The sequence below is a fragment of the Geotrypetes seraphini genome, chromosome 13 (genome assembly GCF_902459505.1).
Source record: "Geotrypetes seraphini chromosome 13, aGeoSer1.1, whole genome shotgun sequence".
Taxonomy (NCBI): domain Eukaryota; kingdom Metazoa; phylum Chordata; class Amphibia; order Gymnophiona; family Dermophiidae; genus Geotrypetes; species Geotrypetes seraphini.
Window position 1 is genome coordinate 1,769,795 of NC_047096.1, and position 21,565 is coordinate 1,791,359.

General features: G+C 45.8%; 1 protein-coding gene across 1 annotated transcript; it reads right to left on the reverse strand.

Moving 5' to 3' along the window:
• Positions 1-587: 587 nt before the first annotated feature.
• PIFO (primary cilia formation) lies at positions 588-17,263 on the reverse strand. Its single transcript, XM_033919111.1, has 6 exons — positions 17,182-17,263; positions 10,714-10,856; positions 8,502-8,600; positions 6,008-6,141; positions 4,862-4,979; positions 588-1,424 (listed from the first exon to the last, which is right to left on the reverse strand). Exons 1-6 carry the CDS (start codon positions 17,201-17,203, stop codon positions 1,356-1,358), a joined length of 585 nt encoding a protein of 194 aa, XP_033775002.1. The 5' UTR covers positions 17,204-17,263; the 3' UTR covers positions 588-1,355.
• Between the last annotated feature and the right edge of the window lie 4,302 nt (positions 17,264-21,565).

Here is a 21,565-nt window from a genome sequence, read left to right on the forward strand (position 1 = left end):
TCCCCATGCAGTGTTCAGACAGTCTGGTGTTCAATCCTAGCTGCAATGCAGTAACTGGCCATGAAATTAGACTCAGTGCTGAGAGAGACCATTAGCGCAATGGTCTCTCTCAGCACCCCCTCCAAAAGAATGAAAATGGATGGTTTCAATTTTCTGAGGGACTTTTATGGAACAACGCCTCCTTTGAAGGCTATTGTTGATGAACTGGATGGTTAGTTATGTTCGAGTGACACAAATGCTTAGGTTCTGTTAATCAGGTTTTCTATTCTGCCTTTACCTATTTAGTTCAAGGTCGGATTATATTATAAGAGGTTGGGTCAGTTACCCAGGAAATGGACAGATTGACACGGACATTCAATAGAGTTGCTGGTACAGGTAGATCAGTACAACAATTAATACAGTTAGGTCATAGTTAGTATAAGTAGGTCATCATTGGCTCTTCAATTTGCCCCAGGAATTGCATTAGACAGTTTAAAAAAGGGCTTTTACAATTACAACTTAAGTTACTTCAGGGTTGGCGCCCTGTCTTGGCACAGAAATGCTTTTAAAAGTTTTCTGAACCTGAGACAGTGGTTGCAAGATCATAGTGTAAGTGGTAGTTGATTCCAGCATTTTGCTAATTGATATTGGATGGATAATGTTTTGATTTTTTTGGGAAAACCAAGCAAAAACGCTGGCAAAACTTGCACTGGGGTTCCCGCGCATTCCTGCTACTCTGAGAGGCCATTTTCTATTGCATGAAGGACTGTAGAAAAAAGGAGAGCATGCAATGAAGTGACTAAGTAGTAAATTTAAAACAAACTAGAGAAAATATTTCTTCCCTCAGTGTGTAATTGAACTCTGGAATTCATTGTCAGACAAGGTGCTGAAAGCCTTTGATGGTCCCAGAAACTTTCCCTTTGCTTCAGGACACTGCAGAGGAAAAGCTTCTGGGACTGCCTGATGCTGCTGGTGTCCCGAAGAGACTGGAGCACCCCCTTATGAGTTACCCCTCCCTCCTTGGTATACCACTGTAGCAGGATTTAAAAAAGGTGTGGATAATTTCCTACAACAAAAATCCATTATTAAGATGGACTTGGAAAACCCACTGCTTATGCCAACTGAACACAGAGAAAGAACTCAGGTGGTACATTTTTATTGAATTAACTCAATATATTTTTAGACCACCTTTAAGATACATTAATACAACACATGAAGAGCTGAGACATTTTTCTAAAGCCACATGATTATTTCTAAGTATTGAGTCCATGACCAGCCTTTAGGTACAAAAAGAGGTGATTGAGTCCAGTCTGGGACTTTGCAACAGCTGAAGTCAAGTCTTTCCCGGGCACGCAGCATATGTGCTCTGGCTGCACTCAGCTGTAATACAAGCTCAAATAGGCCACCCGGTTTCGGTTCTTTCGGAATTCTTTGTCTGTTACCAGCTGAAATTAAAAAGAGAATGGATATACTGATAAAAAAGAAACCACCTCAGCCAGTTTCTTACTTTTGTCACTTACTCTGCACAAGTTCAAACACACTTTCTTCCTTCACCAGTGAATTGGAAATGTGTAATTAGAGCTAAATGAATTCTAGAATTCATTCCGACATGGGCAGACACAAAGACAAGGAAAGAAGATGAGCAAAGGCTGAGGATGACCTGTGGCTCATAGCACTAGGCAAACCAGGCAGCCGCCTACAGCTGCTCAATTTAGAGGAGGGTGCTAGTCTATTCTATTCTGACATTTTATAACCCATCAAGGGTTCAAGGCGGCCTGAAATAGGAAAGATCATCTTAGTCAGCTGTGAACTACAATAATCACTTATTTGAGCAAGAATTTCTGGAACAAATAACTCTTTCAATTCTTTTGATCGACAGGTTACAAGTGACTTTATTTCATATACCACTTGTCTTACAGTACAGTAAATGAAGCGGTTTACAAGAAAACATTTTAAAAAGAACTCCATAATTTTCAAATAGAAGCTCCCACCCAAGGTCATTTCAAGAGTAAATAACATTCCACTTCTTGCTTGCCTGAACTCTACAGGAACTTTCCCAAAGCCATTTAAAATGAACCTGCTTAATAGAAGGGGTGGTTTAGCACAAATAAGGCTCTCAATGAGTTTCTTCTCACAGGATATAAAATCAAACTGAGGCTGTGTAAATGATATTTTGAATTCAGCTCAAGCTTGTAGTGTTGTAACTGTTATATGTTTGCAAGACAAGGATTAATTCTGTCACAACTGAAGCTTATGAAAAATTTTGAAGAAATACCTCAATAAAGCAGATTACAATTAAGTTACTTGAAAAGAAAACCTTACAGATCGTAACTGCCTCAGATTAAGAGAGGATTTTCCTGGCCAAGTTATTTACCTGTAGCTAAAATGATTAGCAAAGATTAAGAATCACACCCAAAGCTTAAGCAGAATTTTCAACTGCAATAAACTCCCCTAGATCCAGTGCTCTATAGATCTGCCGGGTCTCCTGCACCGGGTGCAAATCTTCTGCTGTTCTCTCCTAATTTAAGAGGTTTCCACCCTGTGATTCAACCCAGCAGTGTAGGAGGGGAGGGGGGATACCTTGCCAGCAGGAAAATCAAGTATTTATTTATTTATTTAAAAAAATTCTATACCATTTACAACTAAACGGTTAACTGGATATACATACATAATCTTTAAAACATAGTAAAATAAACATACAAAGCCTTAAAATTCATATCTAAAAAATACTAACATAGTTTTGCATAGAAACAGAGTTTTAAAAACATAGTGCTAAACATAGCATTTGAAGGGCAGAGGTGTAGACAAAGCCAGGGTTCAAATCCCACCGCTGCTCCTTGTGACATTGGGCAAATCACTTAACTCCCACTAGAGGTTACAGAAGCCATTTTCTACAGGCAGCCACTAGGGGCAGGAGCGACTGCACCATCAAAGGACTTCAGGTAGGCTGAAGGAGGGGATGAGAGGAGGGTCTTGCCCCACCAGGGGGAAGAAGGGAGGCACCTCTTCAGTAGTGGCGTAGCGAGGGTAATAGGTGCCTGGGGCATTAGTGCCCCTTCCCTTCTCCCTTACCTCTTTAACATTCCCAGAGTGAGCAGCAACCTCAACCAGCTGCTCGTGCCAGTGTCGGCTCTTTCTCTGACTTCACGTCCTAGGTGCAGGTCCAGGAAGTGACATCAGAGAGAAGCAAGTTAGGGTTGCTGCTCGTGCCAGGAAAGTGAAAGAGATACGGGGATAGGAAGGGGCATGGGTGCGGTAGTGGGTGGATGGAGAGGAAGACCGGTGCTGGCGCCCGGAGAGGACCGCTCCCTTCCCCTTATCACACCACTGCTCTTCAGTGTTATGCGGGTTCTATTATATCCAGCCAGGGACTGCATACGCTCTGGCGACCAGCACAACTACATTTGACCCTGGACATTCACTGCTGGGGTCTGGATGTGGCCTGGGAGTGAATCTCCTGGGTTAATTCTACCCATGGACTAACTATTAACCGATAAACTCCTAACTGTAGAGACATAAAAACGAGCAGATTTCTGACAGGGGAAGATATTAGATGCTTAGCACTGATTTTTAACATGAGACTCCTAAATTAGGTTCATAAATCTAATGCAACTGAATGGCAGATCTAAATTTGTAAGCATAACTTTTAAACTCCTACATTAAGATGAATTTTCAGCTGAACACTTAGGCACTTAAGCCAGGCTGAAGACAGAGCACACAATGAGGAGCTTAATTTTGAAGCTCAGCTTTTCTCAATATCAAGCGTAAGGTGTATGAATAAAGTTGGCTTCTCAGTTCCCTAGTTGGCTCGTGTATCCCTTTTTAAGAGCTGTAGATGTTCTGTCCCGGCAGCCTTGCACTAGTTTAAAATGTGTTTAAAGTATTCCTTCTCTCCATGGGACTTTATGCTGCATTATGGGTAATGTAGTTTACATACTTCAGCCGCCTCTGCTTACTGTACAAGCTGTGTTTTTAGTGGCCCTTCTCCTAAGACCCCCCTTCCATTGTCCTCTCATCTAAGCTTGGGTCTTTGTCTCTCTGCACTACATCCTGGTCACTTTACAACCTTTGCTCTAATGGTTCAGCAAAGGTATGAGCTCGCTCTCTTACCTGTTGCCAAGCTCTATCCCTATTGGTTCCTTCCCCTGATTTCTGGCTACTCCCTGAGATTCTTTTGTTTCCACTCCAGTCACACTTCTGGCTCCACCTTGAACACATGGCTCTATCCCCAGAAAAAAACACCAGTATTTCACCTTAAGTAGGGTTACCAGATTTTTCCATGGCCCCGCTCTGTTCTGCCTCCAGCCCCGCCCCCACAAAGCCTCATCTTTCTTTTCTGACCTCCAGGCTGTGTCTGGAGGGCTTCCGAGCATATAGGCTGCATGTGAAGTCATCTGTGCATGCTCAGAGGCCCTCCAGACATGGCTGGGAGGTTGGGGCTCTCCAAAACCCAGAAAAACTACATCGTTTTGGAAAGTCTGTCCGGGTTTTCTCGGATGTGTGGTAACTCTAACCTTAAGCTACCCAGCCACATGCAAGAATAATTCAGCATTTCAAACCTAAAACTTGGAACACTTTTCTGCCTAACCTTTACCTCATCTCAGCCCTTCCTTCATCCTTCAAGTCTACATCTATTTTATTTACTCAATAAAATATATTTTAAAAAAGGATGAGGACTTGCCTGCGTGTGCATTAGAAATGCTAAGGTTTAACTATCTGCATAATTTAGCTTATAGGACAGGAAGTTAAATCAGATCAGAACAGGGTATCGTGTGTCCACATTGCACTTTTTTCATATTTTACATCTGAATCTAATCACAAATTGACCTCTGAGGACCTGTTCTGGGAAAATCTTTTAACAAATGAAATACTAAGTCTTTACCTCTGACTTTAAGCTCCTCTTCTCCAGTGATGGCACCAGAGACCAGTCTGGAGAGCCAAACTTCATTGGCCACGAGACCTTCTTTTTCTCATAGCGTTCGTGGCTGTAGGTTCCGGGGCTAAAGGCAAACAAACCCCAGAGGACTAGTAAAGCAACAGGGAATCACAGTGTCAGAATCAAAAACGAAAATGTCTAATCGATGGAATAATCAAAGCCCTTTTCCTGTACATCTAGCAAGACGTTTCTCCACTCTGCATTCAGAGTTCTAGTAGGGGGGTGTTGGGAGGAGTGTTATGGATGGGCTTTGGGCATGCTTAACTTGGATGTCTTGAAGCAATAAGAGAACCTTTTCCAAGACATCACACAGGGGTCTTAAGTAACCTTGGGGAGTCCCATTAGCCATTCCAACCACTATATTTAAGGTGGAAAGTGTGAGCCCACCAAAACCCTACTCTATTGCTATATAGGTGTCACCTGTAGCCATGAGGGCTTTTGGGGTTGTAGCCAGGTGGGTCTAGTAGGTTTTGAGGGAGTTTTGGAGGACTCAGCATAAATTATAAGGGGTATATGGTGAGATGTACTTCTGGCACTTTAGTGTCCACTGGTCTGTTGTCATGACTGTGTGGCCAGTCCATCACAAATGCTGGCCCCTCCCACATTCACATGGTCTGGATTTGGACGTTTTCAACTTGGGCATTTCTTTGGTCAAAAATGGGGTATAAAGTTCAGTGTCCTAAAGGTTGGATGTCCTGTGGCCTAGATATCTGACGATTTTCAAAAAAATCTTTTTGGATGTCTAGTGGTTCAGCTTTCAAAAGTGGACATTTCTGTGCATCTGACTTTGGACATTTAGCAGGAAATGTCCAAATCACACTTGGATGTCCTTTTTGAAAATGGCCCTCAACATCGATTTCCACCAAGACGGTGACCTAAGAGGCAGAGCAACCAGGCCATGACAAAATCAGCACCGGCAGAGAGAGCACTCAACCTGATTGCAAACGTTAAAACCTCCCTTGCTCTTTCAATCTGTTTGATATGTGTCTACTGTCCAGGTGTCCATCCCAGTTCGTCAGTTATCTAGTGGCCTTCCCGCTGGCAAAAGAGGCATTTTCTGTCTCTTTCATGAAAAGTTACGACCTGACTTACCCAGGGAATAATATGCTGTCTGATATCCTTTTCTCAAACCGGTCTACTTTGACAGAAAATGGAGCAAAATTTTGTGTAAATACTCTCTCCTTCATCCAGAACGACTGGTATTCTGAGGGTGATGGAAAATTCCCCTAGTTCAGAAATGTCAAGAATTAAAACATGACTTGTAGCAATGAAAATGCAAAGAAAGAAACTATAATGACCTTTTGCAAACAAGTGATGTTCCGAGCTCTGAGAGTATTTTGAAATGCTGAGGACAATAGGTTTCCTGCCTAAAGCTGAATCCACAGGCAAAAAACAAAAGGAATTGACCCCAAGATATCCACAGCTGAATCCACTCCTGATGCACAGAGCTGAATGCATGGAAGATACCTGAAAAGGTTCTGACACAAATTCAGTGACATCACTCAGCGCTTCCCTGCACTGCACTGTGTCGGAGCTCCCTGCAGACACACAACCCATCCCTCCCTTACAATCATAGGACATAACTCCGGTGCTGCCAAGTTACCCATTCCAGGAGGGAAATTTTTTGGCCAGTCCTGGATTTCTGTCAACCTCATCCTAGTGCATTATGGGACCTGAGGCACTGATTTCAATGGATAATATCATGGGACCACACTGCTTTGGGATGTAAGTTTAAAACCAGCACCGCCTAAAACGTCTCCCTCCTGCAATGGGCAAGTTGACAATTCTTTTCCCAGCTCTCCTGGAGGACTGCCATTGATTGATTGATTTGTTCAGTTATGGGTTCCTGAGGAAGGGACGTGTTCCCGAAACCAGGCTGCTTGAACCTGGTCTTCTGGCGTTCCATCTGCCCTGTCTCACTTCCCTTGGACATTGGATGAAAATCTACTGAAGCTAAGTTTTACTGTTTTTCAATTTTTGGGAGTTGGCTGGGGGGTTCCCTGAGTGGTTGTTGTAACAGTGTCCACTTGTGTTTATTTTGCACTGCTTTAATGGTGATAGTGTTATTTTGATTTAAAACACACACTCAGGTACCTTATGATGGTGTGTAGGTGATCGCCTTCCAGGCGCCACTTTGATGTGTGAAGCGTTGGAGCTACGCTCCCATCGCTGCCCCTTTGCACTGAGGGTACCTAAGTCTTATAAAATTCTGGGGTCACTGTTTTACCACCACTCTTGGGAACCTTTGACCTTTTTTGCCTTTTTGTGGGTCTCTAGGTCAAAATGGCCACATGTGTGGCACTGGGTTAGAGCTCCAGCCTCAGCACCCGGAGGTTGTGGGTTCAAACCCACACTGTTCCTTGTGACCCTGGGTAAGTCACTTAATTCCCCATTGCTCCAGGTACATTAGATGGATTGTGAGCCCACCAAGACAGAGAGGGAAAATGCTTGAGTACCTGAATAAACCACATGAAGAGGCATAATCAAAGGAAACGTCTAAGTCCGTTTTGGGCCTAAGTCAGACACGGGAAAAGGTCCATTTTCAAAAAATACATCCAGCATATTTTTTTTTTCCAAAAATCATCCAACTGTACGTCCGGCCGTCTAATCGTCCAGACCGCTAAGTCATCCATCTTTATACCCCATTTTCATCCAAAAATTCGTCCAAGTCACAAATGCCTAGAAAAAGACTTTTTGGGCACGGGAGGGGCCAGAAAAGTGATGGATTGGACACCCAGACATGGCACCAGAGTGGTGGGGTACCTTACAGGGCACTGCTGTAAACTTCACAAAAAGGGTCCCACATACATAACTTATTACAGCTCCCTTATAGGTCATGGTGAGCCCCCCCAAAAAAACACTCCCAGAATCTACTAGACCCACCTGTCTACCACCCCAATAGCCCTTATGGCTGCAGGAACCACTTATATGGCAGTACAAAAGGGTTTTGAGGGGTGCACATTTTTCACCATGAATGCAGAAATTAGAGTGGCTTATGGGCCTGGGTCCTCCTCTCCATGGTTCACTAACCCACCCCAAGACCACTTAAGTCACCTCTGTGCAGCTCTACTAGGCTTTCCTATCCCAGGCTTCCAGGTGCTGATGTTCTGGAGACAGATGTGTAAAGTTGGTATTACGATTTTTATGGGGGTGGGGGCAGTGATGACTGGGGCAGCGTGTGGGGATCTGTACTTTGTGTCTGCAGTGCTTATCTGATCACTTTGGATACCTTTTGTGGACTTAGACCTGGCTTAATTGGCCTAAGTCACAACGTCCAAGTTCCATCTTGGCAGTCAGACTAAGTCTAGGACGGCCCAAATCCCGCCTGCGACACTCCTCCTGACACGCTCTTTTTAGCTCTAGTCATTCAGCAGCACTGTAAAGGCCTAGGTCGTTTTTAAATACGTCTAAAACCCGGTTCGATTATCGCCACTTGGACGACTTGTGTTTTAGATCGTCCAAGTGCCGATTTAGGCCAGTTTCTAGTCGTTTTTCTGTTTCGATTATGAGCCCCTTAGGCTATAAGTGGTATATAAATCTTACAGGAACTTTATGAAAGCAAAATGCTGAAGCTTTCTCTATTTACCTTCCAGTCTGGGAGAAACCTCCGTGCTGTTCGTGCACCCAGCATGTAACCCTTTAGGCTCTGTGGTTTTGTATTCAGGTAATACATCATTCCCGTCACCTGGGATTGCAAAGCAAAAACACAAGAACTTCAGTGCAGGTTTGTTAAATCAGCTCACATAAGAGAATCTTTCTGCCTATTTCCCAAAATAATGGAACACATTGGGGGGGGGGAATCCTTTAACACAGGTAATAAGAATTATACACTGACTGTGTGGTAAATGGCAAGTATGCCTATCTGGTTTGTAAATGGCCGCATAACTTATGCAGCGTGAAATTGCAAGTGGGCGTACACAGGGGCGGTGCTCAGATGCACGTAACCTATAGAAATCTATAAGTTATGTGCATATCTGCAGCACTTAGATGCTAATATGTTCATGCCTAATTGTTAAGTGCGCATACACCTGATTAGGCTCGTAGTCAATAAATGAAAATAGGCATCTGCGATCCTTTATAGAACAGGCTCCTAACGGGCACCATTTAATAGCCCTGTACCAAGCATGGCTAATAGGGCAAGAGGGCACTAAGGGGGAAATTCTGTAACCAGTGCCTGAATTTAGGCATCGGTAGGCACCCTGATGATGCCAAAGCAATTGAAAAATGTAGTCAGAAATGACAGGGTTGAAGCCCCTACCAATGCCTAAATAAAAGGCAAGTGAAATGGCCGATGGAATCAGGGCTAGGTAGTCGCTTTCGGCTGCGGAATGCCAAAGTGGCGTTAGGCAGGCTAAAGTGGCTACCCAGCCGCAAATCACGCTAAGATAGCGTGGAAAACCCTGGCCTACATTTCAGCCATCTATCTTTGCCGCTAGACCACAGCAGTCAATTGTGGCAGGGAAATTCCCCCCCCCCCCCCAATCAGCTGAGCAGTAGGGACTCCCAAAGCCACAAATCTGTAACCGGATTTTACAGGTGGGGGGAGACCAGGGCATGCAGGGAAACCTCCCAAAACCCCGATTTGAGAACCCCCCCAAATCGGCAAAGTCTGTCTCACAGACATGTGCTGCAATGCATTTCAATGGCAACCAGCAATACACAGTACAGGCATAGGGAGATCATTACCTCAGGAGCTGATTAAACTGGATATTTCAGATCTTCTGGCTGCCTCAACTTCCGTCACCTCAGATCACGACCACTAGGACCCCTCAGAGAAATCAGGGAAGACACGCGGCGCGGTTCCGATCCCGGCATACCTCCTCAGAACTGCAGCAGCCTGCGTTCTATCCCTTTGCGGACAAACCAGGGGAGAGATGGCTTCTGAACCTGGAGACCCAATTCAATCTGCAGGCTGTCCAGAGGGCTTACTGCAGTTTCAGGCTTACAGAGCACCCTCCAGAAGCAGACAAACTTAAAAATGCCTGCGATCTCTTGCCGAAGGATCACTCACACAGAGTTGATCCGCAGCACGAGGGCAAACCCGTGATACCGAAGAAAATAAAAGACTAAGAATTGAGAAATAAAATCACGAGAAGAAAACTAGAGTTCTCAGCAAGGCTGGAATGGATGCCTTAGCCGATAGTTCAGGCTCCAGAGGGATTGTACAAGAAATGCATCCAATTACATGACAAATCACATAGTAATTTATCCCACTTAAAAGCAATGTCAGAAAACTCAGGGAGTCCACATTAACTATACACATTAAGTAAAGTGCAGTTAACAAAATTCAGAATTCTTCTTAGAAATGCCTACTATTAACCAATGCAATTTCAAAGAAAGGCTTCCACAAACAACTGCGTCTTTTTAAACTGTAAAACGATAAGGGCAGATCCTCAGATTCCATGGAGGGAAATATGTTGAGCATTTCAGACCCTGATGTGCCTTTAACCATCGATGCTAAACCAGTTTTAGTATCAAAGTATTTTAGCCTCCAATGCACATAATGGCTCTGCGGTGTTTTCCATGCTTCATAGCAGCCTCCAATGATAGAATGTAAATGGAATACAACGAGGTCATTAATATTAAAATGAGCACTCAGGGCGATGCTCAGTACAAAATGGTCTGGAGATGCTGGTAGTGTGTTTAAAGCGCATCAGGTAAACACTTGGGGAAACCCTGAGAGATTGGGACTGTACCCTAAGAGTCATTACTGTCATGATACTGCCCATTCTTTGATTCATTTTTGACACTGATCATTTGAAACCACTACCCAGATACCAACAGAGACTGCCGCTTACCTTATCAACTTCGTAGGTGTCTGGTGAAATGTGGGGGAGCCCCCGGATGGGTACCAGTTCATTTGCCAGGCGGTCGTGGGCACAGTCGTAGGGGAATTGCTTCCGATCCTTGGTGGTTCCAAAGGCGATCCGTTTCAGCCTCCCTGTGAGGACATAAGCACAATAAAAAGAGCATGATAAAGAGCTCCACCCGGTGAAACTATATTCAGAGGAAAACTTTCCATCTCTCTTTAGAGGAGGAGAAGTGACATCATTTCTTAAAACTATGCAGCTCATTCTCAAATAGACAATCTTTTTTTTTTAAATTTTCTGGGATTTCTTAACTACCTTTACAAAGAGAATCACTTAAAGCTATGTACAGTAGGCATGGTTTGTCGTAAAACTGGAAATCTTGTTTTCAGCGTAACAATAGTAAAATGACCACGTATAAACAAATACGATCAATGAGATAAACTTGGAAACTGAACCTACTAAACAATCATTGCACCTACATATGATGAATGATATCATGATAGACAGCATGGAGGAAGAGTCAAAGATCAGTGCAATAGAAGAGGCATTAGAACATTCAGATAAGAAGTCTGAAGCTAATGCAATACGATGGGTAGATGAGGCAAAAATACAGCTGAGACACCTGCAGGGCCATTTTCACAAAGGGTGTCTAAGTCCGACTTGGATGTTTCCAGGAAGATGTCCAAATTTGGAGGTGCAGAACCATGGCGTAGCAAGGCTGAGTGGCGCTTCTTTCCCGCCCCTTCCATTCCCCTGTACCGTTTTAATTTTCTCAGCACGAGCAACATCACAAACTTGCTGCCTGTATCAGTGTTGGCTCTACCTCTGATGTCACTTCCTGGACTCACACCTAGGAAGTTGTGATTCAGAGGTGATGGGCTCCGGAGTAATCGGAGGAAATACGTTTTTACAGAAAGGGTGGTAGATGCGTGGAACAGTCTCCCGGAAGAGGTGGTGGGATTTCTTAGGAAGAGGAGGAGATAGTGGATGCTGTGGATGGGCAGACTGGGTGGGCCATTTGGCCTTTATCTGCCATCATGTTTCTATTAGCCCATCCACCAAGCTACTTAAGACACCTGTGTGATGCTCTACTAACCTGAGATAGGTAAGTAACTGCTTTATTCATATTTTTTTTAGGGGGGGGTCATAACTTAAACCCTCCAGTAGTCATCTGGTCAGTTTGGGTACATTTTTTGGCACTTAGATGCTTTAAAAACAGGATGTCCAAGTCTAAGCACACCCCAAACCCACCCATAATATGCCTCCTAATGCCCCCTGGATCACTGGGTGCACAGCAGCTAGAACGCCTTGCAAGCGATCCAGAAAGACGGTTTCAAAAATTGGCACTTGGATGTCCCAGTGAATAGGATGTTCAAATGCTGACTTATGATGTCTTTATTTAAATGAGCCCCTTAGACATGACAAACTGAAGGCAAATGACATGTCCAGTTCCATTGTTTTGTTTCACTTGTGAATTGTGCTATAGCCACGTTCAGTCAATCATTCACTAGTGCTGTATATGTCTAAAACCACTGAAAACTCAATAATAGTTTCCTGCCATGTGATTAGTCCTGCAGGGTTCAGTCTTCTGGATTTGTAAAAGTAGACATTTAATTAAAGCTGGGGCTATAGTCTCCATCTGCCATACCAGAATGAGCTTGACATGCGTGTTGGATCTCCTTCTCCTTCAGGATGTGTGAAATGCAGAGCAAATATGCACGCTACGTGGAATCTGTGGCAACGACTGTTTTCACTTGCCAGGCTAGATCCTAAATATGTTTAGGAATGTAAGAATCTCATTGTCAGCAAAAACAAAGCTGAAACCTTCCAAAATGATGGTCCCAAATTCAGTGGGTTGGCGGCAGAAACATGTGTAACTCTATCACTAGCAGGCTTACATGTGCGCACGTAAATATGGGACCCACTCATGCTTCTTGCATGAATGTGCATTTGTTCTAGAATGCCGCTAAGGACACGGATGTCACGCTAGGAGACCTGTGATACAAGGAGGGTAAACTGGAACCCTGGGGAAAGAGCCAGAGCTGAGGGCTGCGCTCCAGGCTATGTTATTTTCTCCCATTTTTAATCCTGTACATCGCTTAGAAATTGTAATAAGCAATTAATTGATTGATAAGAGGAACATCAAGATATGAGCACATGACGCCATATCTTTGACAACGTCACTGGTTGCCAGTTGCATTTAGAATCCAATACAAAGCAATTATGGCTTCATTCCAGAATTCTTTAAGAGTAAGATGTCTAGTTATCAACCAACAAGATCACTGCGTTCGGAAAATTCTGCATTGTTGAAAACAAATGTCAACCCGAAATATGCGGAAACCAATGCAATGACCTTTTCATGTGCAGGGGTAAATCTATGGAATGCCCTTGTTGGCCAAATTCGGAAATGCAGTGACAGGACGTCATTTAGAAAATTGTTAAAAGCACAATTATTTCTTGATGCATTTTTCTGAGTATTGACTGTTGTTAGAATTAATGCTGTCTGTTTCTACTTGTCCTGATTTGTTTTAACATTTTATGTATGTAATCATCATCTATATCAGGGGTCTCAAAGTCCCTCCTTGAGGGCCGCAATCCAGTCGGGTTTTCAGGATTTCCCCAATGAATATGCATGACATCTATTTGCATGCACTGCTTTCAATGCATATTCATTGGGGAAATCCTGAAAACCCAACTGGATTGCGGCCCTCAAGGAGGGACTTTGAGATCCCTGATCTATATAATAAAATGCTAAGCGTGCATGCACACTCTTACCGCGTGTTTCCCTGATCCCTGATCTGTCGAGCTGTGGCGGCAAGAGTGCGCATGCGCTACTCCAGGACGCCTTCGGTTCTGCGGTGGCAGGGATGGCGGAAATGTTAGAGAGGTGGCTGTCAGCTGTCAGTTTCAGGCGCGCACAGCGGTGCGGAGCGGCGGCTGCCAGTAGTAGGGCTTCATGGAGTGGCACTGGCGACGGCTGCCTGGTGGAGAGCTTTGAGGCAAGGCGACTGTCGACTTCAGGCACGCGCGGCGGCTGTCAGCGCCTGCAGGCCGCGGCGGCTGTTGGTGCCTGCAGGCCTTGACGGCTTGAGGCGGCTTTTGGCGGAGGGCAGACACAAGAGGAGGTAAGGGGTGCTGCTGGACAGGGAAAGAGGTACTGATGACAGGGGGGACAGAAAAAGGAAGGGAGGCGTACTGCTGGACAGGGGGAGCAGGAAAGAGGTGTTGATGGACAGGGGAATAGGTGCTGATGGACAGGGGGGGGGAAGAAAAAGGATGGGAGGCCTACTGCTGGACAGGGGGAGCAGGAAAGAGATGCTGATGGACAGGGGGGGAAGAAAAAGGAAGGGAGGCCTACTGCTGGACAGGGGGAGCAGGAAAGAGGTGCTGCTGGACAGGGGGGAGGTAAAACAAAGGGAGAAGGGCTGCTGCTGGATAAGGGGAGCAGTGAAGGGGTGGTGGTGGACACAGGGGAGGTAAAAGGAAGGGAGAATGGACAGGGGGAGCAGGCAAGGGGTGGTGGTGGACAGCCAAGGAAAAAGAAAGACAGAAAGAAAGAAAGACAGAAATACAGAAAGTGGCTAAGGAGAGAGAGAGAGAGAGAGAGAGAAAGAAATAAAGACAGACAGACACACATATATTCTAGCACCCATTAATGTAACGGGCTATAAGACTAGTTCTGATATAAAATGGTAGTGAAATTTTTTAAATAAATAAATAAAACATGAAAACTTGAAACTATATTGAGCCTTCAACTCTCCAGAGCCTGCTGAAAAGCCTCCTCCTCACGGCTAAAGCTCTTAAAAGCCAACAGAGAGAGGGAGACCATAAGCGCCCTTACAGTTTCCACCTGAGGTAATGGAGGGTTCAAGAGGAAATTCTAAAACTCAGCGCCCTGATACTGTACGCTAAGCAACATTCCTATAACAGCATCTGTGCGCCAAGATGTCATTATAAAATGCTACCATAAACTAACTGGCACAACTAAATTTAGGCCAATAGCCGGTGTTAATGGGTGTGTTAAGTGCGCCATGCACACACTAATGCACTTAACCTTGTTTTCCATAGCAGCACGTAACCGCAGGTGCCCACTACCACCAGAACTATTTATCACTTCTATAGCGCTGAAAGGTGTACACAGTGTTGAACATTTTGATATTTAATAGACAGTCCCTGCTCAGAAGAGCTTACAGTCTAACCTGGACAGACAGATATGACCTACAGGGTTGGGGATGCACCCAGTTACAGAATTTAAGACTTAGGTGCCTATAGTCTCGTAGGCGTCTTTACAAAATCGCCTCTTACAGCCACCCCATATGTCAAAGGATGTGATCTTGGATCTAGCTGGGTACTTGGCACCTGGGTTGGCCACTGTTGCAAATAGGACACTGGGCTTGGTGGACCTTTGGTCTGTCCCTGTAGGGCAACTCCTATGTTCTCTGCCCAGACTCTCTTTCCTCCTTCCTACCCCTCTCCCCTTCTGGTCCTTTTCCCTTTCCTCCCCTTGTCCCCCATCCCCCACTCCTCTCCCTCTCCCTTCTGGTCCTTTTCCTCCCCTTGACCCCATCTCCCTCCCCTCCCCCTTCTGGTCCTTTTCCTCCCCTTGTCCCCATCTGCCTCCCCTCCCCCTTCTGGTCCTTTTCCTCCCCTTGTCCCCCATCTGCCTCCCCTCCCCCTTCTGGTTCTTTTCCTTCCCTTGTCCCCCGCCTCCCCTCCCCCTTCTGGTCCTTTTCCTCCCCTTGCCCCCATCACCCACTCCTCCCTCTCTCCCTTCTGGTCCTTTTCCTCCCCTTGCCCCCATCTCCCACTCCTTTCCCTCTCCCTTCTGGTCCTTTTCCTCCCCTTGTCCCCATCTCCCACTCCTCTCCCTCTCCCTTCTGGTCCTTTTCCTCTCCTTGTCCCCCATCTCCCTCCCCTCCCCCTTCTGGTTGTTTTCCTCCCCTTGTCCCCCATCTCCCACTCCTCTCCCTCTCCCTTCTGGTCCTTTTCCTCCCCTTGTCCCCCATCTCCCTCCCCTCCCCCTTCTGGTCCTTTTCCTCCCCTTGTCCACATCTCCCTCCCCTCCCCCTTCTGGTCCTTTTCCTCCCCTTGTCCCCCATCTGCCTCCCCTCCCCCTTCTGGTCCTTTTCCTCCCCTTGCCCCCATCACCCACTCCTCCCTCTCTCCCTTCTGGTCCTTTTCCTCCCCTTGCCACCATCTCCCACTCCTCCCTCTCTCCCTTCTGGTCCTTCTCCTCCCCTTGTCCCCCATCTCCCACTCCTCTCCCTCTCCCTTCTGGTCCTTTTCCTCCCCTTGCCCCCATCTCCCACTCCTCCCTCTCTCCCTTCTGGTCCTTTTCCTCTCCTTGTCCCCCATCTCCCTCCCCTCCCCCTTCTGGTCCTTTTCCTCCCCTTGTCCCCCATCTGCCTCCCCTCCCCCTTTTGGTCCTTTTCCTCCCCTTGCCCCCATCTCCCACTCCTCCCTCTCTCCCTTCTGGTCCTTTTCCTCTCCTTGTCCCCCATCTCCCTCCCCTCCCCTTCTGGTTGTTTTCTTCCCCTTGTCCCCCATCTCCCACTCCTCTCCCTCTCCCTTCTGGTCCTTTTCCTCCCCTTGTCCCCCATCACCCACTCCTCCCTCTCTCCCTTCTGGTCCTTTTCCTTCCCTTGTCCCCCATCTCCCACTCCTCTCCCTCTCCCTTCTGGTCCTTTTCCTCCCCTTGTCCCCCATCTCCCTCCCCTCCCCCTTCTGGTCCTTTTCCTCTCCTTGTCCCCCATCTCCCTCCCCTCCCCCTTCTGGTTGTTTTCCTCCCCTTGTCCCCCATCTCCCACTCCTCTCCCTCTCCCTTCTTGTCCTTTTCCTCCCCTTGTCCCCCATCTCCCTCCCCTCCCCCTTCTGGTCCTTTTCCTCCCCTTGTCCACATCTCCCTCCCCTCCCCCTTCTGGTCCTTTTCCTCCCCTTGTCCCCCATCTGCCTCCCCTCCCCCTTCTGGTCCTTTTCCTCCCCTTGCCCCCATCACCCACTCCTCCCTCTCTCCCTTCTGGTCCTTTTCCTCCCCTTGCCACCATCTCCCACTCCTCCCTCTCTCCCTTCTGGTCCTTCTCCTCCCCTTGTCCCCCATCTCCCACTCCTCTCCCTCTCCCTTCTGGTCCTTTTCCTCCCCTTGCCCCCATCTCCCACTCCTCCCTCTCTCCCTTCTGGTCCTTTTCCTCTCCTTGTCCCCCATCTCCCTCCCCTCCCCCTTCTGGTCCTTTTCCTCCCCTTGTCCCCCATCTGCCTCCCCTCCCCCTTTTGGTCCTTTTCCTCCCCTTGCCCCCATCTCCCACTCCTCCCTCTCTCCCTTCTGGTCCTTTTCCTCTCCTTGTCCCCCATCTCCCTCCCCTCCCCCTTCTGGTTGTTTTCCTCCCCTTGTCCCACATCTCCCACTCCTCTCCCTCTCCCTCTCCCTTCTGGTCCTCCCCATTTCCCTCCCCTCCTCACCCAGGTCCTGCTCCTGCTCCATTACAGCTGGTTGTCGGCGTTCTGTTGCTAAGGTGACGGCGCTGTGTGTTACGTCATAAGCACGGAGTGTCGCTGGGGGAGGCGCGTTCGGCCGGAAGAGCTGAGAAGGCGGGGTTTAGGGTCAGGTGGTGGGGGCGGGGCTGCAGAGCCTTGCGCTTCCTGGAACGCCACGTGGCTGGGCTTTTAACTCGGCCGCTCTTGGCTCCCTCTCTACACCGCTTTGCTTTATAAAAAGAGAGGAGTTCAAATCCCAGAACTAAGACTAGGAGCCAAACAATTCGAAGTGGATTTTTCTTGGGTTGTTGGTTTCCTAGAATTTGGGAGGGATCTCTTTCCTGAAATTTCAGCCTTGTGGCATTTCTTGTTATCTTGAGAGAACTTACAGGGGAGAGGGAAACACTTTTTCTATATTGGCCCCTCTGAAAAAATTCAAAATCTGCCTGAAGAGAAGTTCATTATGCAGAGAAGTGAAAGACACATTAAAAGCAAACCTGCAGTGGCTCTATTAGATAGTTGGGGGGGGGGGGGGAGTTTCATAGTATGAATAAGGGATGACAGACACTTCACTAGTCTTGCAGGACACACAAAGTGAGTAGCCCCACAGTTGCGGGGTTTTGGGCGTTTCTCATTGTCCACAAAGTACTAATGAAAGCTGCATAAGAAGCTGGAGTCAGGAGAGAGCATTTATATGGTATGGGGCTCATAACTAAAATATGTCTAAAAACCCGCCTAAGTTGGCACTTGCAAGACCTAAAAGTCAGGTCGTCCAAGTGCCAATAATCAAACCTATCTTTTGGACGTAAATGGACTTTTTAGGCCTCTGAATGCAGCTATGCGCCCAGAGCTAAAAGTGGCATATCTGCAGGAGTGGTTAGGGCGGGATGTGGGCTGACCCAGACTTAAGTCATCCTGCGGGGATAATCAAATGTTTCACGAGACTTCCTGGACAGAACTTATACATTGTGACCTAGACTATGCAAAAACAGGCCTAAGTACCCAAAAGGTATCCAAAGTGACCCGATAACCACTGCACAGACAAAGTAAAGACCCACACACACTCCCCCAGTGTTCACTGGCCCCCTCACACTCCAACAAAGAGCAGAATACAAACGTACATACCTGTCTTCAGAACATCAGCACTTGGTATAAGAAAGCCTAGTAGAGCTGCATACAGGAGGACCCAGGCCCATAAGCCACTCTTAACTACTACATTTATGGTGGAGAATGTGCACCCCCCCAAAACCCTACTCTACTGTCATATAGGTGGCACATGCAGCTATAAGGGCTATTAGGGTTGTAGACAGGTAGGTATAGTGGTTTGGGAGGTGTTTTGGGGGGTCTTGTAAGATGTTTATGTGGCACCCTTTTTGTGGTGTTCACAGCAGTGCCCTGTAAGGTGCCCCACTGCTCTGTTGCCTTGTCTGGGTGGCCAGTCCATCACAAGATTGGCTCTTTCCACGTCCAAAAGGTCTTGTTCCGGGCATTTGGGACTTGGATGAAATTTTGGTAGAGAATGTGGTTTAAAGATAGTTGTAGTGGCGGTTTGGATGATCAAACGACTGGTAGTACAGATAGACAAAGTACTTGGTACACCTGGAAGAAAATAAGAAAGAACAGAAAAATCCTACCAAAGCAATGGCCCTGTTCCTGGTTGGCTGAAGAGCCCATAAATCAAGAAGCTCCACTTTGGGGTAGGCAGGACAGAGACTTTCCTCAACAGCTATCTTATGCCCTGAAATGCATCCTAAAATATTGCTCTAGGCTAAAACACTCTTTTGTATTAAACTCTAATAGAGACTCTAAAGGCTACACTATTGCCTAACTGATTTTGCTGAGCTAAAAAAGAGAACTACAGTGAAATAACCATCCCACAGTCCCTCCCTCCCAGATTTGCTAGTAGGAGATGCGCTTTACATTTTCACTGTGATGGCAGTTTAGAAATTATGTCCTAAGCTGCTTTTTTATGAACTTTTAGCTGAATAGCTCAGAATTTCTGAGTTGCCTTTTCCATGCATCCAGCTGTGTCCTAAAACTCAAAGTCAAAGTGTTGCACAGGGTTTTGCGGAAGGAAAAACAAAGTTTGGTCTGGCAGTGCTCCCATATTCTGAGGGAGGCGATCGATGGGTCTTAGATAAACGATTCCATTTATTTGCTGGGTAATTTTAGACTCTCGGCTCTGTTTAAGTAGTTTATCTGGAGCTGAAAAAATAAAGTAAAATTAACCTTGGCAGACATGAGTTTCAATATCACCTTCAATGAGTGCTTCATTTGTTTTTCATATAACTACCCGATATGTTCTTATATATTCATAACATGTTATTTGCCCTAGACTCCCATTCTTCCTGATTTAAGTTGAGGTTCAGATTAATGTTGCAATAAAAACCATCAGAGAGAAAAAATGCCTCTACATGTTGTTGAAATTAATCTACATGGTTGCTTTGAATAATTTGATCAAAAGAGATAAACTGGCTAAAGGATGATAGTTTGAGCATCATTCCTTGCATACTTTAAATTAATCTTGCGTTTATAAAACCCCTTATCACAAGGAATCTCAGCACATGCAAACAAATAAAAAAATATAACCACAAGTACAATTGAAATAATAAAGGGCCCCATTTATCAAGCTGTGTTAGAGGCTTATAGCATCAGCCAGTGCTGTAAATTCTCCAAAACCCATGGAATTCCTGAGCGTCGCAGCACTTAACTTGTTGGTCCTACTAAAATCCTGTAGCACAACTTGATAAAAGTGTGGGGGTTGGGGGGGGGAAGTAAGATATAAAAATACAAATTACAATTTAAAGGACCTGATATTTAGCCCGTGGCGGTTGGCGGCTTGTAAGACACTAAGGAGTAAATTCTCTATTAGTACGTTTAACTTAGGCGTGCTTTGGACGTCCGGTAAACGTAAATACCAATTAACTATATTTAGGCGTGAGATAGACGTCCCGCAAAATAGACGTGCGCAAAATAGACGTCCCTCGTCGCCCAAAATAGACGTGCTCAAAATAGACGTCCCTCGTCGCCCAAAATAGACGTGCTCAAAATAGACGCAGGTTTATGAAACGTCTCCAATGGACCCGTGATAGACGTGAGTACGGGTTTTTTTTTTCTTATTTGTTTTTTTTGTTATTATACTTTATATATACTCTTTATTATCACACATTCAAGCATTGATAAGTATAGGATGATGAAAAACATAACTAAAACACAGTATCAGAATGTTATGTTTCAAAGGAAAACTAGAAAATGAAACGTACCGAGTGGGTGTTGAACTTACATTATCAGTATGGAAGGTGGGAACCGGTAGATGTGTGCTACACAGAAAGCTGTACAGGAATGTCATACTCACCTCCTATTAGAAGTGGAAAGGATAGGACTTTGAACACCATATAGACTTTTTATAAACATCGTTTAACTTCCACAAAGACTGGCAGGAAAGGCACCCTAAGTCATCCAATAAGCTTTCTCTCGATTTGCCAGAGACATTATTTCAGAGAGGATAGTTTAGAAGTGATATCTTGCTCGAAAGAACACTCTCCTGCTCTTAAAACATTGCAACAATCACCTCATTCTTCACAACAAGAAACAGAATCAAAACACAGATTAAACCTGAATGTGGCTTCCAGTTCACAGGAAGAGGAAATAGCAAGCAGCACAATGCTGATCTCATTGTGACATCATCAAGGTGCACCTGGAAGGTAGATATGCCACAAGTAAAAGACAAGCCGGGACTTGAACTCACAACCTACAGATGATCGATATAGTGCTTTTACTCACTGACCTACACCTGTGTCTCTAATTCCCCTGTCATAGCATACCTTAGTAATGTGCTAAAGTATACTCTACTTAGCTATCATATCACAGTCAGTTGAGGCAAAAGACTGGTAGCTCAATGGTGTAAAGCACTGTTGTCACGGATGCAACACCCATATTCTTAAGTATGGTTCAATAAATGTAATACAGAATCAAAATTATGCTGTTTATTTTATCAAACCCAAGCTCAACTTTGTAATGTATTGTGTATAGTCTTGCTAATGTGTTTGTGATGAAACTTAGATGCGATACGTGTATATATATAAACCCTAGCCACGCATGCGCACATACCTGCGTGCTTCTGTGATCTCTGCTCTGTGATCAGTAGGTCTGTGGCCAGCAGGAGTGCAGATGCAGCAGCCAGGTGACTCCCCCCCTCCCTCCCTCCCTCACCACCAAAATCACCACCGCCAAAGCTTCCTCCTTCTGGCCAGCCGGGAGGAGGGCTCTGAGTCGCTGAAGACTGTCCCAGATCGCTCAAAAATTAACCTTTTCATCTGAGGTGCGAGGCTGCGGGGACCTTCCTCCCCGGCTCACTAAGGTTTCATCT